The sequence below is a fragment of the Pseudoliparis swirei genome, chromosome 4 (genome assembly GCF_029220125.1).
Source record: "Pseudoliparis swirei isolate HS2019 ecotype Mariana Trench chromosome 4, NWPU_hadal_v1, whole genome shotgun sequence".
NCBI lineage: Eukaryota > Metazoa > Chordata > Actinopteri > Perciformes > Liparidae > Pseudoliparis > Pseudoliparis swirei.
In genome coordinates, this window is record NC_079391.1 from 5,018,243 (window position 1) to 5,035,530 (window position 17,288).

Below are 17,288 nucleotides of genomic sequence, written 5' to 3' on the forward strand. Positions count from 1 at the left end.
CTCAGGTTAAAATCAGGGTAATATTTTCAGGGATTTAAAAAAATAAATAGTGCATTATTTCCACTTTAATGCATGAACATACAGTAGCCGTAACTCTCAGTTTGATTGACTCGGTACCTCGCGACATATTGGTGGATGCAGTCGAAGCTGGCTTGAGGTTGGTCTTTGCTGTCGCTGGACAAGTAGAAGGAAAAGACGCGAAGAGCGGTGGGCGACTCCGGCGTGGGAGCTGGGATCTTGATGTACTGCGTAGAGGAAGAACAGGAGAAATATACAGATTTTAATGAACAGAAAACTTCCAAAATGTTGCACAATGTCACCCGTGTGCCAGTTCTTGTGTTTCTGTTTTCGTGAGGCCTGTCTGTATAAACAGGTCCTTTATACGTGTGCATAATAAAACACACGGCTGACAGAGAAAATGATACCGGACAGTTATTTTAAACTTAGCCAGTGTTTTCTTAAGGGCTCTCAAGTTCGAGCATCTTTTTTCGCTATTTTTCAAACTGTCAAACTTTTTCGTCGACTCAGCAGAAACTCTGCTGCCAAATGCATCGCAGCCAAGAGCACAGGGCCACAAGGTTTACGCAATCACAAAGAAAAAAATCAATCATCTTCTGTCGAACTTAACAGCTTTCTGCAAAGACTACACACTGACAAATTGAGCGAAGAAAAGCTCCTAAATACATAGTTCATCCTAAAATAATACCACCTCTAAAAGCCTGCAGGCCTCTACGAGAGGCCAGAAGATCAGCTTGTAAAACAGAAAAAAGCTAACGTTTAACAAATGTATCTTCTTGGGAGCATAAATGTACTCAACGAATGTAATGGCAGTTAAATCCAGTAGATTATGGGATGTATCATCTGCTGATTTTATGAAAAAAAGCTCATTAGTTCATCCTCTGGGAACCAATATGGTCTGATGACAACACAATATGAAAAAGGTCAGGGGTTCACCAGAAACATGTTTGAGCTTCTCCCGAGGCGCGTGAATACTCACAGAAAGAATAATCTGACAATATGCGAGATAATAACATTTCTTGTAAACGCGTAGTACAGCAGTTGGACTACACTGTTTACAATGGATGATCGGTTTGGAAACATTAGCATTAAATAAAATGTCATATTGAGATATATATATAGATATATATATATACAGCCAATGACATAAATATATATATATATATATATATACAGCCAATGAAATAAAATGTTATATTGAGATATAAAAAAGATTTATAACAGCTGAGTGTTTGTCAAGGCTCAGGAAAACCCTTTGCAGGTGTTTTTTTAGTTAATTAAATTCAATTTTTTTTTAATTAATATACTAACTTTTTTTTTTTCATATTATTCTTTTATTTAGAGATATTGAGTTTTTTTAAGCTTAAAGCCATAATCAAATCAGCAAAATATCAGAATAAAAATATTTGCATTATTTCAGTTGATTTGTAATGAATCCAGAATGCATGACATTTTTTTTTTGTAATTTAATTAAAGAAAAATAAAGAACTTCACAATTTCTCTTAGACATATATATATCAATATGATATTTTATTTAATATATATATACAGTCAATGAAATAATGTTATATTGAGATATATATAGATATATATAAATATATCAATATATATATATATAAACATATATATATATTTATTTCAATGTCATATATCTCAATATGACATTCTATTTCATTAGCTGTATATATATATATATATATATATATAGCCTTTTTGGGGAACATCCACCACTTATGCTGCGTTCACACCAAAAGCGTTTGAGAGTATTTGCAATGTTTTTGGTGTGAACGCAGCATTACTCATTTGCACATGAGAGTCTGCGTAGAGATGTGATGAAAACAAGATGTGCTGCACACACACACACACACACACACACATGCACGCACACGCGAGTGATTGAGAAAGAGAGAGCGAGAGAGAGACTTTGTGCCGCTCTGTAACTTTAAATAAATCTCTTTTGGGTAAACAGTGTTTTTAAAGAGTCCGCTCCACTGAGGCGTCCATGAGATCTGCTGGCAGACCGAGTGGAGCGCAGCGGAGCCAACCAAGGCTGCAACCTCCAGGGCAGACAAATACACACACACATGAACACACACACACACATATAATAACAGATCAGGAAAAATGAGGATCAGAAAAGAAAAAAGAAAAGAAAAAAATTCTACACTGATTTGACCACTGAAAAAAAGAAGAAGATGTAATTGCATGTTTGTGAGAGCAGAATTTTGAAATACTTCTCGACTCTCGATTCAGCCGTGTGGGAACTGGTCAGCGCGACACGACAGAGGCGCCACGGGAGTTTTAGCAGCTACAGTAAGTCAGGAACTGCAAATAGCGAGTTAAATCTTAAGAGTGAAAGGTCCGTGTGCAGAGGACATCCACACCGTCATCACAAGCATTCTTCACTGCGTCGGCAAAGTCAGCAGTTTATCCAGCAATCCCATTCTTCACGCTGCAGGCAGCTCGGACATCTTTTTATTTGGGCGGGGGGGGGGGGAGCAGCTTTAAGCGTAAAGTTATCCTGGTGGATTTCCTTTGCCGTGGCCCTCGGCTCCCACATGAGGCCGCCGCACTCATTCCACCATGTCCACCTGTGAGTGTGTGTGTGTTGTGACACTGGCATCCACATTAGCCTCACATATGTACGATATATACAGTTTTCAGTGTGTTTGAATTCAGAAAGATGACTCTCCACTAACTGGTGAAGAGAGATTTAACAACTAAGGACAGAAAGTAACTCTTGGAGTAACATTCAAATGAAAGCTTGTGTTTCTCCGTGTCCAGTGGATGTGTGAAGATATGGCATGTTTGCCATATTCATTTAAATATGTTGGTGTTGTGTTTATAGCTTAGTCCTGCTGCCACAAAATAGCAGCTTGAATACTCGCACGTTTAAATATTTCTCATAATGACGCAATAATCCACTTGGAGTTGGGTGATGGAGGGTCAGAGGTCAGCAGGTCCGTCTTTCTATCAGGGGGTTGGCGGTTCAATCCCTGCACTAGTTGATGTGTCCTTAGCTGTGTCTACGGTGTATGAATGTAAGTCGCTTTGGATCAAAACGTCAGCTAAATGAAATATAATGTAAAGTAATGCTGCTTTATGGAATGTTTTTTGTTTTTTTAATAAAAAATGTTTTGTTTCCCCTGTATATTTAGTTTTTTTGTGTTAGTATTTATTATTGTGTTTTATTTGTATCTTTTACTTTATTAATGCTTTAATGTGCACCCGCTGCTGTGATACTGAAATTTCCCCACTGTGGGACTATTAAAGGAATATATTATCTTATTATAAGTTTATTTAAAAAGATTTCACGTTTTACTTCATTTTGTGACACTCGTCCGGTAAAACTGGCTTTGAATGAGTATTTTCAAAAGGCTGTGCACTCAATCTGAACTAATAACTTTGTGAATTCTGCACATTCAGCAGTTTGGCTTCTGTGCCGTCCTGAAAAGTCACTTCAGATGTTTTGAAGCGCAGCTCGAGAGTCGTTGGTTCTCTTTTCGACGCGCCGCACACGTCTTCACACGCAGGCTTCCACCGCAGGAATTCATCCCGGCGACACGGCCGAGCTCTGACAGCAGCTCGCTTGTAGCATGCGTGACATTACTTGTGATCGCGTGAGCTCGAGATTATGTAATATCTGCTGCCTGCGTATCCCGTCAATTACACACGCATGCAGCTTCGAGGCTAAGGTCTCATTGTTTGTGAGAGACGGAGGTCGGAACACATGCTGTGTGAACACAGCGGAGAGCCAGTCGGAGGGATTATTTCTCACCGCGAGACAGTTTTGTGAGAATTTCACAAGATCGTAAAAGTACTTAATGACCACTTAGTGCATTCCCATTAAATACATAGTGATGTAGTTTAGAGCCGTGTTGTTTCAACATCCAACGCGGTGTTACTGATACATGGCGATAATGTAGCTATAGCTTACTTGACGAACCCGCCTTAAACTAAGTTAAACTACGCTAATGTAGCCCAAGTTAAACTAAACTAGCCTAACTTAGTTATAAAGTTTGCGTCTAGCCGAGCACGGTCCAAATGCCGGGTGTGACTGCATGTGAAAAATGGAAATGGCCACGGGAACACACACACAACTTGAGTTTTTAAAAAAAAAATATACTATGTCACAGAATGTCATTTTAGGATTTATTTCAGGCGAGAAGTTCGTCCAACCTCCTTATAAAAAAAGTGTATATTCTTATAAACCTTTTAACTATGTGAAACAGCTGGTAGCCTGCGCTTTATAAACCAATAATTTTTGTTCTGTGTAATCTGAATTTTGAGATAATCAAATTCCCTCAAAAGCGTATATGATTAGTGGAGAGTTGTAGTGGATGTTATATGAACTTGCACATGTAAATGTATGTTTTAAATGAATACATTAAGAACGATAACATGATTAATATTTTATATTCTGAGGAATATTCTGAATAAAGTATTGAGAAAAATAGGAGAAAAGTATGATCACTGTGTTATATTTGTAAATGTAATGTTGATTATAAGATGTTTTATGGTTATCCTAATAATATGATGAAATGTTTTGATTGTGGGACGTAGTTAGTTTCTCTTAAGAGATCGTAAAACTTCCAGCAGGAAGAAGCTTATTTTGAAGCCGAAAGAAGCTCTTATTATGAAGCCAAAAGAAGCTCTTATTTTGAAGCCGGAAGAAGCTCTTATTTTGAAGCCGGAGGAAGCTCTTATTATGAAGCCGGAAGAAGCTCTTATTTTGAAGCCGGAAGAAGCTCTTATTATGAAGCTGTAAAAAGCTCTTATTTTGAAGCTGGAAGAAGCTCTTATTTTGAAGCCGGAAGAAGCTCTTATTTTGAAGCCAGAAGAAGCTCTTATTATGAAGCCGGAAGAAGCTCTTATTTTGAAGCCGGAAGAAGCTGTTATTATGAAGCCGGAAGAAGCTCTTATTTTGAAGCCGGAAGAAGCTCTTATTATGAAGCCGGAAGAAGCTCTTATTATGAAGCTGGAAGAAACTCTTATTTTGAAGCCATCTTATTTTGAAGAGTCTTTTCGAAAACTGGACGTGTGAATCAGCTGGAGATTATGAATCTTTACAATAGCCAATAAATAAATTAGCTGATCAACCAGAAAATGAATCCTAAACTATTTTCATTATCAATCGACACATTAAAGTTGCTTTAAAAAAACCGACATGGGATGTTCAAGGTCTCGCGACTCGCTAGTAGTAACAAGCTAAAGAGCTAAAACACTATAAACACCGGCATGTTAACGTTGTTGTTGTGGGCATGTTGTCATGTGCACAACCTCACAGGAGGATTTAAGACTCAGTCTCACAGTTCTAATCAATGTTTTCGTTGTTTTAAGCTCGAAAGCTCTCGCCGCCCACTGTAAGCTCGTCAAAGACACACTCGACTGGCTTGTGAACGCAGTGGAGCATTTACCACAAACAAAGCTAACGGGAAAGGTAAATATTGAAGTCAAACACGACTCTCATGCTAATGTTGCTCGATGTGTCATCCTTCTGTTTGCTATCCGTCAAAGTGAATGCAGCTCGTTGTGCTGCCCCCTGGTGGCCAAACACATACGCAGGTTTAAGGTCATTTATAAAAGCAAACATACGCACTCCAGCTTCTGAAATGTGAGAATGTATGGCCCCTTTTTAAAAGGTTTATGTCATTTCAAACTTTATATATCTTATTGTTTTGGATTGTTGGTCAAACATGTAATTTGAAGGGCAGCTTCGTCCTACCTACAATTATGATAATCGTTTAGTTGCAGCTCTTATCTCCCTATAAAAAGAGAAAAAGGGGTCTATGGTCGATGTCTACTTGGCTGTTAAAAGTACAATTTTCTAAATGAAAAGGTTGACTGTCTACTACGTAAATGCTCATGTGGATTTCTTGGAACAGCCAGATGGTGGAGAGCCTTGTTGGTTGTTTTTTGAGTTATTGTTGTGTTATTGGTGCATTGAAAAGGTTTTGCCAATGGGAGGCAATCTGTAAGATGTCGGAGCTTTTTTGTCAGAGCGGAAGTTAACCAGGTGTTAACACATCCATATTTAGGGAGGCCGGGAAGAGCTTCTACATGAAAATTAAGTGTTTTTTAATTAATATTTGCTCGCTCAGTGAGAAGATCCTCCTCCAATCTTCCTCCACAGTAACAACAATTAATAATGTCGGGGACAGTCTGTGTTCACCGAGTTGTGCCATCACAGGATTTCAGCTGCGCCCTGTTGCACTGGTTGGCATGAATCCAGCGGCGGCTGCTCGTGTGACCTCTGCGGGCGGATGTAAAAAGACCCCCTCCATGCCAACTACAACAAGCACGCTGGTTCCCAGACGCTCGGGCCCCGCCATCAATGCCTGGCGCACACATGGCAATTCGAAAAACACACAGACAGAAGCCCTCTTACAAAAAAGGACTTACAAAAATTCAACTGAACATGAATAATTAAATATTTGTCGTCTTCCTTTCAAGTAAAAAACATTCAGGGAATATGTGGCTTGCTACGGATCTTTGAGAGATTCTTGAATGAAAACCGAAGCAACGAAAACAGGCACTAATAAAGTTACCAAGATGGCAGAAAACACCTGCTGGCAAAGGTCCATGCGTAAGAAGTGAATATAAATGTGACTTACGACCTCAGTAATTCTCAGTGACCCCGAAAAGGCAAAGCTAGAAAAGTGCATTTTAACAATATAATGCATTCGTTCATGAGCCGCGGTGCCGACTAACTTCACATATCCGCCTCCAGACAGGCCGGCCTCGACCCAAAACCTTAACATTCCCCATTCTCATTCTAATTCCCAAAGCTCGGATCCGTCTTCATTATTGCCTCTCCTGCCTTCGCCACCGCAACATTTGAAAACTTTCCCCCATTTCTGTCCCGGGCCATCAATCTCCCTCGAAGGCGCTACTCTTGGCGTACGCCTTTGTGTCCATCTGTTTTTTTCTTCTCCGTTTGCAAGCCACACACACACACACACACACACACACACACACACACACACACACACACACACACACACACACACACACACACACACGTTTCTGTGCATCTGCCCCAAAAATTCTAAAACTTGAAAGCCGAAAATGATCCGATATATACATATATATATATATATACACTACCGTTCAAAAGTTTGGGGTCATCCAGACAATTCCGTGTCTTCCATGAAAACTCACTTTTATTTATCAAATGAATTGAAAATTGAATAGAAAATATAGTCAAGACATTGACAAGGTTAGAAATAATGATTAATATTTGAAGTATTAACTTTGTTCTTCAAACTTCAAGCTCAAAGGAAGGCCAGTTGTATAGCTTATATCACCAGCATAACTGTTTTCAGCCGTGCTAACATAATTGCACAAGGGTTTTCTAATCAGACATTAGTCTTCTAAGGCGATTAGCAAGCACAATGTACCATTAGAACACTGGAGTGATAGTTGATGGAAATGGGCCTCTATACACCTCTGGAGATATTTCATTAGAAACCAGACGTTTCCACCTAGAATAGTCATTTACCACATTAACAATGTATAGAGGGTATTTATGATTAATGTTATCTTTATTGAAAAAACAGTGCTTTTCTTTGAAAAATAAAGACATTTCTAAGTGACCCCAAACTTTTGAACGGTAGTGTATATATAAAATTCGAGCAAATCAAATAGATGGAATGAGATGCGACCGCGTCATCACGGCTGTGACTGACCACGAGAGAGATGTCAACCAATCAAACGCTCCAATTCGCCTGATTGAGTTAAGTCTAGACTGAACTGAACGGGACACACACCCCATTTCTCACACACACATAAAGTCAGCACACACTCACTACCTTGGGCCTCTAACTATTTTTTTTTGGGCATGCTCTAGTTAATTAATCATGTCGGAAAAGAGCATTTAAACTCCTCACCCCACTTATGCAAGAGAACGTGGCAGCCGCCTCAGGTTCGGTAGGTTGCTACCTGCAGGATTGAATATCACCTCTGTGCAAAAACCGGAATTACTAGTATGCACAGCGCTATCTGGGATTGTGAGTTTTACACTTTATTCTGCGGTTGTGTGTCTGCGTCTGTTGTATTCAGGTCCATGCACACAACATAATAATGGAAGCTTCTTTTTTATAAGATGCACACAAGTTAACTGAATGATCATCCCTTTCTGTGGTTTATAATCTACTCCATTGACTTGCAGAGTAACACAATACTTTTTAACTTCTAAGCCATTGGTGCCTGTGTTTTACGTTTTATTTATTTCTATGTATTTGTATTTATTTTTATATTTATAATTATATTTATTTTTCTTTTTCTTTAAATGCCTTGTTTTAAGTTGTATTTATTTGTATGTCCTTCTATTTATATATATATATTTATTTATATTTGTCATTTTATTTATTTTTATATTTATAATTGTATTTCTTTGTTTACCTTTAAATGTCTTGTTTTAAGTTTTATTTATTTCTACGAACTTCTATTTATTTTCATTTAAATTTATAATTGTATTTATTTTTATTTACCTTTATATGTCTTGTTTTAAATTGGAAACGTCCTGCCTCAATGTTTTTTTATACATGTTTTTACTTGTTGCTGCTGTACTGACTGATGAGTCGCCAACTTAATTTCGTTGTATGTTTTTACAATGACGATAAACATCCTTACCGTACCTAATTAAAGATAAAATAATAATAATTCAGCTGCAGCTGAGGTTTTAAAACAATAAAAGTGCAGACAGTCAGTGTGTGTGTGTATCTTAAATCGCAGTTCACTCTTTACCGTCATAAACGTCTCCACGCGTTGAAGACGCAGGACGGGAGCGGCTGGATTTCCTGGCTCCATCGCACTATAAAGTCGATTGAACAACAATGTGAGAGACTGCTGTCGGTGCTCAGCGCTTCTGTTTCCTGCTGGCTCTCTGGTTTGAATGTGGAGGTCTAGGGTGTAGATCTCATGCAGGCTATTGTTTCCACATCCTCTGCAGCCTGAGTAATGGCCTTCTGAAAACAGGCCGTCTTTTGTTCCGGCCTCCTCGGCTCCGGAGTGGGATGCCACGGCGCTGCTTCCCTTTTCTCGGTTGATAGGAGGAGGAGGAGGAGGTGCAAGAAGGAGGGAGTGAAAACCTGCTGTCGCCACCACCGCTGTCTGCCATCAGCAGGGAGGCAAGTCACTCTCTGCACACAGAAACGTAATGGTTCTTAAACGGTTCTTTAAAAGGCTTTTTTGGTTCTACGAAGAACCATTTTTTTTTTTGAGGCACCTTTAAAGGTTCTTTGAAGAACTATTTAAGGAAATGGTTCTTTAAGGAACCCTGGTTTGAAAGGTTCTTTGTGGAACCAGAAATGGTGCCTTAAAGAACCATGTTTTGAAGGTTCTTTGAGGCACCTTTATTGGTTCTTTGAAGAACTATTTAAGGAAGTTGTTCATTAATTCTTTAACTGGTTTGAAGGGTTCTTTGAGGAACCATAAATAGTGCCTTAAAAAACATTTTGAAGGTTCTTTGAGACACCTTTATAGGGCATTTGAAGAACTATTTAAGGAATGGTTCTTTAAGAACACTAGTTTGAAAAGTTCTTTGAGAAACCAGAAATGGTGTGTGAGGTGTGTGTCGGTGCTAATCCAGCGTGAGGCTCAGCTCCTCTCACCAGGGTGTAATCAGCATTACTGCCACTCATAAGGCGGAGGAGGAAGAGAGGCCAAAGCACACACACACACACACACACACACACACACACACACACACACACACACACACACACACACACACACACACACACACACACACACACAACAAAAAAACTTCTCATCATCTCATCACAAAACAAGAGACAAATCGTTTCCCAGGGCCACAAGTTGCCACATGCCATTTAAGAAAAGAGTCCCCCCCCCCAGCCACCCAAAAACACAATGTGTGCCTGTGTCTCCGGCCGAGTGGAGGGACTGGGGGGGGGGCAGTAGAGAAGGACAGACGAAGAGAGAAACTAGAGATGCTTCGTACTTTTTTCCCTGTGTGTTTATGATCCCCTCAGTCAATTAGTCAATGCTTGGAGCTGCACTGGGGTTGTTGTTGTTGTTCTGCTTCTTGTTCTTGTTCTTGTTCCTCTTCTTCTTCTTCTTCTTCTCCTCCTCCTCCCGAGCCGAGCTCCACATGCTGGCGCTCGGTGATTAATGCGTCGGCCTTCAGTGGGAAACAGTGCATGTAATCAAGCCCCGGTCTGTAAATCGCCTTCCATTGCTTTCCATTTGCAATTTCACAGGAGGGCAGAGCCACTGCCAGAGCTGCAAAGATCCAGTATTTTAGAGGGAAGAGGAGGGGGGGGGGGGTGTGCTGTGCCACAAGCATCCCCCTCGAGGTTGTCCCCCCCCCCCTCCAATGCCAAACACGATAAGTCTCTGGCAGGTACCACAGGGTCAAACGCTTCAACACGTTGCATTGTGGGTCACTGTTTTTGACAAAAACCCAAGCTTGCGGCAGCAAACCATGACACATGTGTGTGTGTGTGTGTGTGTTTGTGAGGGGGGGGGGGGGAGTGGCCTTTCATGCCTCATTAGCTCAGTGTCACAGGACACGTTCCTGTGGGATCTCGGCGGGCCACTCGAACCACTCACAACATTCACTCAGGAATAAATATGTAATGCGGCCGGTGTAGAAGATTTTCACTCTTTGCTTTTTTAAAATAGAAAAGTACAGCAAGCTCTAAACCACCAGTGTTTAAAACGTCCTAATCACTCAACAACACACGCCGAACAACACACACTCATAACAAGTGTCGTACAGAGCTTATAATCAGTAAAGAGATGAAGTGCTCTGGAAGCTCATTTACAAGGAGGGAAAAAATATATTAGTTGCCCTACATTTTATCCATGTGTTAAGTACCTTAGTTTAGTTTTGTCAAGATGATTTATGCATCGAGAACCTTTTTACTGAACAGTATATTCATGTAGATCAGTGGTTCTCAAATGGGGGTGTGTGTACCCCTGGGGGTACGTGAGATTTGTTTTAAATATATTTAAAATAAGCATCCATTAAAAAAGACTTTAAAAAATAGTTATTGAATAAATATTCAATACAATATAAGTGTAAGTTCATAAACTGAATTGTATATATTATATGCTAAATGCTGCGTATTAGATCTTTTTTTAACCCAAAATGCTTTTCACTGAGGTACTCGGCTGAAAAGAATATTTCACAGGGGGTACAAAACTCAGAAGAACCATTTCTGGTTCCACAAAGAACCATTAATACCAGGGTAAAGAACCATTTCTTTAAAGAGTTCTTCAACGAACCTATAAAGATGTCTCAAATAACCTTAAAACAATTGTTCTTTAAGGCATCATATATGGTTCCACAAAGAACCTTTCATACCAGGGTTCTTTAAAGAACCATTTTCTTAAAGAGTTCGTCAAAGAACCTATAAAGGTGTCTCAAAGAACCTTTAAAAAATGGTTCTTTAAGGCACCATATCTGGTTCCACAAAGAACCTTTTAAACCAGGGTTCTTTAGAGAACCATGTTCTTAAAGAATTCTTCAAAGAACCAATAAAGGTGTCTCAAAGAACCTTCAAACCAGGGTTCTTTAAATAACCATTTTCTTAAAGAGTTCTTCAAAGAACCTTGAAATGTGTCTCAAAGAACCTTCAGGAAATGGTTCTTTAAGGCACCATATATGGTTCCACAAAGAACCTTTCAAACCAGGGTTCTTTAAATAACCATTTTCTTAAAGAGTTCTTCAAAGAACCTATAAAGGTGTCTCAAAGAACCTTCAAACCAGGGTTCTTTAAAGAACCATTTCCATAAATAGTTCTTTAAAGAACCTTTAAATGTGTCTCAAAAAACTTTCAAGAAATGGTTCTTTAAGGCACCATATCTGGTTCCACAAAGTACCTTTCAAACCAGGGTTCTTTAGAGAACCATTTCCATAAATAGTTATTCAAAGAACCTTTAAATGTGTCTCAAAGAACCTTCAAACCAGGGTTCTTTAAAGAACCATTTTCATAAATAGTTCTTGAAAGAACCTTTAAATGTGTCTCAAAAAACTTTCAAGAAATGGTTCTTTAAGGCACCATATCTGGTTCCACAAAGAACCTTTCAAACCAGGGTTCTTTAAATAACCATTTTCTTGAAGAGTTCTTCAAAGAACCTAGAAAGGTGTCTCAAATAACCTTCAAACCAGGGTTCTTTAAAGAACCATTTCCTTAAATAGTATCGTCAAATTTCTATACCTACGTCTCCTGCGATGGAAGCAAAAGTCGAGACTTCAGACTTTGCCGGTGGGTAGATAAGTGGATGTTTCGGGTGGAACATGTTTGCGGTTCTCTTCCGTTGGAGTCTCGCTCCATTAGCCCGACAGCCGACGGGCGCAAACAAACCCTGAGGGCAGGCCACGACACATCTGGGCCCACTGTACTCCTTCAATTTGGGGCGATCCAAAGGAGGTTGACAACACACAGCCGGCATTCCCCCCGCTCATTGTTATTCAAATCAGAGGAGACAACACACACACACACACACACAATCAAAGTGTGTGTGTGTGTGTGGGGGGGGGGGGGAGCTCAGAGGATATCAGCGTAAACACACACACACAAATACACTCAAATGCAGACACTCATAGACAAGCAAGGGCCAAATTCCTTCTCTCTTTCATACACATGGGCAAAGCAAACAAACCACACACACACACTCTCTCACACACACACACACACACACACACACAAGGAGGGTCCTTGGGGGATCCACTTGGGTCCTGCCAGGCAAAAGATGACTGCACAATGGGCAGAGGAGGCAGGATAGAAACAGGGAGGTGGGACATGAATAAATCATGTATTTAGACCACACAGGACAACACAACATAAACACACACACACAGATAAATAAAAACAACCTGCCACACCCACGCGAGGGCAAACGAATGCATTTAACGCATACAAATGAATGCATACGCACAGCATGCAGTACGACACACACACACACACACGCTGAAGTCATGATGCCTCACGCTGTAATCAAGAGCATTTCGCCTCCTGTAATTACCTCTAAACATTCATTTGGCCAATAACTGGCGTTCAGGGAGCAGAGTGTGAAGAAGCAGCGCTGCAGAAGACGGAGCGTCATGGTGGAAGACCTCCGGCCTCCAGACTCTGATTCAGCCTCTCAAACAGCTCTGTGCTGTGTCCGACTCGCTCGCCGTGTAATCTGTTCATCGCTTCTGTTAATAAGACATTTCACTCGGGACAAGGCCAGTAACCTCCTGAAGTAGACTCGATAAATGCGAGTCAATTTTTTACGGGTACATTAGTATTCTCAGATTTAAAAAAGGGTCTGAATCCAATCGTACATTTTTGCAGCTTTCCTCCTTATGGGGCGGCTTTAGCTCAGTGGGGTAAGAGGGCCGTCCTGCAACCGCAGGGTTGTGGGTTCGATCCCCGCTCTCCCCATTAGTTGCAAGTCGAAGTGTCCTTGAGCAAGGCACTGAACCCCCAGTTGCTTCCCGGGCGCTTCACCGCAGCCCACTGCTCCTTAATAACTAAGGATGGGTTAAATGCAGAGAACTAATTTCCCCTTGGGGATTAATAAAAGTGTATATTCTATTCTATTCTTATCAAATGCCACACATGTTCCCCGTCAAGGCCTCGTGCCTTTGCAGTTGGGATCTACAGAGCCAGGAACAAATAAAAAGAAAGAAAAGAAAAACACCCAGCAGCTGACCAGCTGACCTCTGACCTCCAGCACCCCGAGTGGGCGAACGACTCTCAGGCCTGTGGGAGTTCATGGTGGAGCGTGTGTTGTTGAGACTCTACTTGAAAACTACCTGGATTCATGAGAAAAGCCACACCCGCCAGATCATAATAACAGTCATGATGGACACTCTTTTCAATTAAAACTTTTAAAAAAAATGTACCTCAGAGTATCCCATTCAGCCCAGAGTACGAACAAAACACTCGGAGAGCACGCACGCACCGACAGGTTTAATCCAGTCTGCTAACCGCACACGAGCCCCTTCACAAGACTCGCCGCCGCCGCCGCCGCTCGGCTCCTCTTGTCGTGACAGGAAGGGGGTTTGCAACTCTTTCCGAAAAAACCAGCCCCATGCAATTAGAATTCACTTAAAAAGTAAAGTGTCCCCCAAGGACACAGCTGCTGCCGACTTTAGTCAAAACACACGCATAGCTCAGGCCCGATACGGAAGATTACGATTCAGTTTTCAAGAGCGACGCTGACGCCCGAGTCAGCGTGCAACGCACTCGTCTGAGCGCTCGCTTCCCCGAATGAGACCGATGTGGTGCTCGGAGCTCCTCATCTGACTCACGATAACTTGTTTTCCTCTGTGTCTGTCAGTGTGTGTATATATGTGTGTATATGTGTGTGTGTGTCCCCCACCGCTCACTGACCGAACGAAGCCTCTCCACAGTCACCAGTCTGACCCAGTAACCTGCAGGCCTCCTATCTGTCGGAGACGTCCAGCCATAAGCTCCCATCTCAGCGCTAATGCCCCGTGGTGGAGGCGTGAGTCAACGGCCACGGAGGCTTCTTTTGAGTTGGTAAGATTAAAGAGACAGTACCCTGAATAAAAACAGTTTCAAGTGTACCTCAGTGGCACTTGAATAGTATTAGTCATGGTATTACTCATGGTATTACTCATGGTATTTTTGTAGTTTGGCTTTCTTGAAGAAATGTTACTTTATTGATTGTTGATGTTCTGAGTTTGTACTCGTGGTTGATTCACTTATTGTAAGATTTGGATAAAAGCGTCAGCTAAATGACATTTAATGTAATGAAATGATTTGGCCTACGCTCTTGTCTGAACTTATTGTGATGGTGATATGTTGCCTTCTTAACAAAACACCTGGGCTAAGGCCTTGATGTGATGAATATCCCTTGGCTAAAAAACAAATAAAAGGTTACCTGCATTTTGATCTCATTAGTTGTTCTTATATAATCAGAATCAGAACCTTTTATTGCCATGTATGTGTTCACGAGGAATGTGTCATGGCGGGTAGTGCGACGATAGACAATAACATGAACAACAATCCATGACAATCAACACCGTGCGATGATTAAGAATATAGATATAAAATAAAGTGCACACATGGGCAGGTTTCAGGACTTTAGCCAGTGTAAGCCAGTTTAAAGGGAAAAAATGTATTTAAAGTGAGTAATTAAGTGATGTGCAGGGGAGTGACCAGAAAGAAGATTGTCCTGCAGGATGACGGAGTCTATAGGTTGGATTTAACAAAATATAACACACTGCAGAAGTCGCTAAACTTGTAAAAGAGTAGGCTAATATACATTTTAAAAAACGTACCCCTTGGTTTCCTTCGAAACAAATGGATGGCTCACTTGGTAAAGAGATCTGAGGAGAGAGAGAGAGAGAGAGAGAGAGAGAGAGAGAAGCATTAACACAGCTCTGTAATCTAAAAGGAATCTAGATAACAACAATTATGCCGTAATGCGTTTACGCGTAACGTGACGCACTCAGTGACGCCCGCGTGCCGTTAATAGTAGATCCACTGGAGCTCATTATGAGAATAGCCTATAGGCTACGAGTCAATTAATGTGGCCGCCTGCGGGCTCTTTTACTTTGAAGCACAGTGGAAGAAGGCTTCCCAGCAACCAGCTGACGGGCTCCTCTTTCCCGACAGTCACCGCGGGTCCAGCCGGTGGTATGCTGCCCGGCGATGGAGCCAATTGATCCAGAGGTGACTGTAAAACTAGTTGGAGCGACTCTCCCTTTTTTTATTTATTTATTTGTAGACTACCAAAAAGAAAGAAAGAAAAAGAGAAAAGAAAAAAAAGCTATCGACACAAAAGTAATTCAACAGTGAGACAACTTTAGAAACACATACATAAGCTCAGCGGATAACTTTAACAAGAGTCAAGAAAAGCATCTCCAAGCGCGTGCACACACACACGCGCGCGCGTACACACTCATACATAAACAGCCGAGGTAAAGGTATATAGATATATATACCTTGAGTTTTTGGTACGCCTCCAGCGCCCTGATGGCCGTGTCCGTGAGCTTGACGTGGTACAGCGTCCTGTTGGGCCCGGTTCTGTTGGTCCCGCAGCGGAGCCCGTAACGGAGCTCCTGCCTCAGCGAAGCCATCGCTGGCTTTTCTCTCTGCCCGGCAATTAAAGCTGCTTTCCTCTCTCGGCATCGACACTCTCCCTGAAACGTCACGGGGTGGGCGGAGCCTGCGGCGACAGCAGACTGTACACACACACGCACACGTATACACGTATACACGCACACACGCACACACACACACGCACACACACACTGCACCCACGACATGGCGTTTACTGGCAATGTAACGCACACAGAACAATAATGGTTCTTACATGGTTCTTTAAAAGGCTTTGTGGAAGAACCATCACCTACTGAAGAACCATTTGTTAAGGTTCTTTGAGACACCTTTATGGGTTCTTCGTGGAACCATTTCTGGTTCCTTAAAGAACCAATTTTTAAGTTTCCTTGAGACACCTTTATAGGTTCTTTGTGGAACCAGAAATGGTGCCTTAAAGAACCATTTTTTGAAGGTTCTTCAAGACACCTTTATGGGTTCTTTGTGGAACCGGAAATAGTGCCTTGAGCCATTTTTTAAAGGTTCTTTGAGACACCTTTATCGGTTCTTTGTGGAACCAGAAATGGTGCCTTAAAGAACCATTTTTTGAAGGTTCTTTGAGACACCTTTATAGGTTCTTTGAAGACCTCTTTAAGGAAATGGTTCTTTAAAGAACCCTGGTTTGAACGGTTCTTTGTGGAACCAGAAATGGTGCCTTAAAGAACCATTTTTTAAAGGTTCTTTGAGACACCTTTATAGGTTCTTTGAAGACCTCTTTAAGGAAATGGTTCTTTAAAGAACCCTGGTTTGAACGGTTCTTTGTGGAACCAGAAATGGTGCCTTAAAGAACCCTTTTTTAAGATTCTTTGAGACACCTTTATAGGTTCTTTGAAGAACTATTTAAGGAAATGTTTCTTTAAAGAACCCTGGTTTGAAAGGTTCTTTCTGGAACCAGAAATGGTTCTAGGGCAGAATCATTTTCGGTTCCAGATTCATTTTTTTCTGTGCATCTAAAGATTGCTTTTGTTTCTTTTAGAAGTTGAAGAAAGAAAAAAATTCATAAACATATATTGTTACTCTGTCGATCTCCATATTTGTTTCCTGGTTTCTCCCTTGACAAAATATCTGGAGGATTTAAATCTTCTTTTTTTTCATGTAAGATCGGCCCCATCTTCTTCTATACAAACAATGGGTCAGATGACAATGTGTTATGTAATCTGATGACACACCTGATTCTTC

General features: G+C 41.0%; 1 protein-coding gene across 1 annotated transcript in view; it reads right to left on the reverse strand.

The window, feature by feature from the left end:
• The window catches only part of LOC130193122 (RNA polymerase II elongation factor ELL2-like), a 29,751-nt gene extending 13,661 nt beyond the window's left edge, over positions 1 to 16,090 (reverse strand). The window contains exons 1-3 of the mRNA XM_056413471.1: positions 15,956 to 16,090; positions 15,290 to 15,337; positions 118 to 245 (exon numbers count right to left, since the gene is read on the reverse strand). Coding sequence (XP_056269446.1) covers positions 118 to 245; positions 15,290 to 15,337; positions 15,956 to 16,090 — 311 coding nt within the window. The remainder of the gene's footprint in view (positions 1 to 117; positions 246 to 15,289; positions 15,338 to 15,955) is intronic.
• Between the last annotated feature and the right edge of the window lie 1,198 nt (positions 16,091 to 17,288).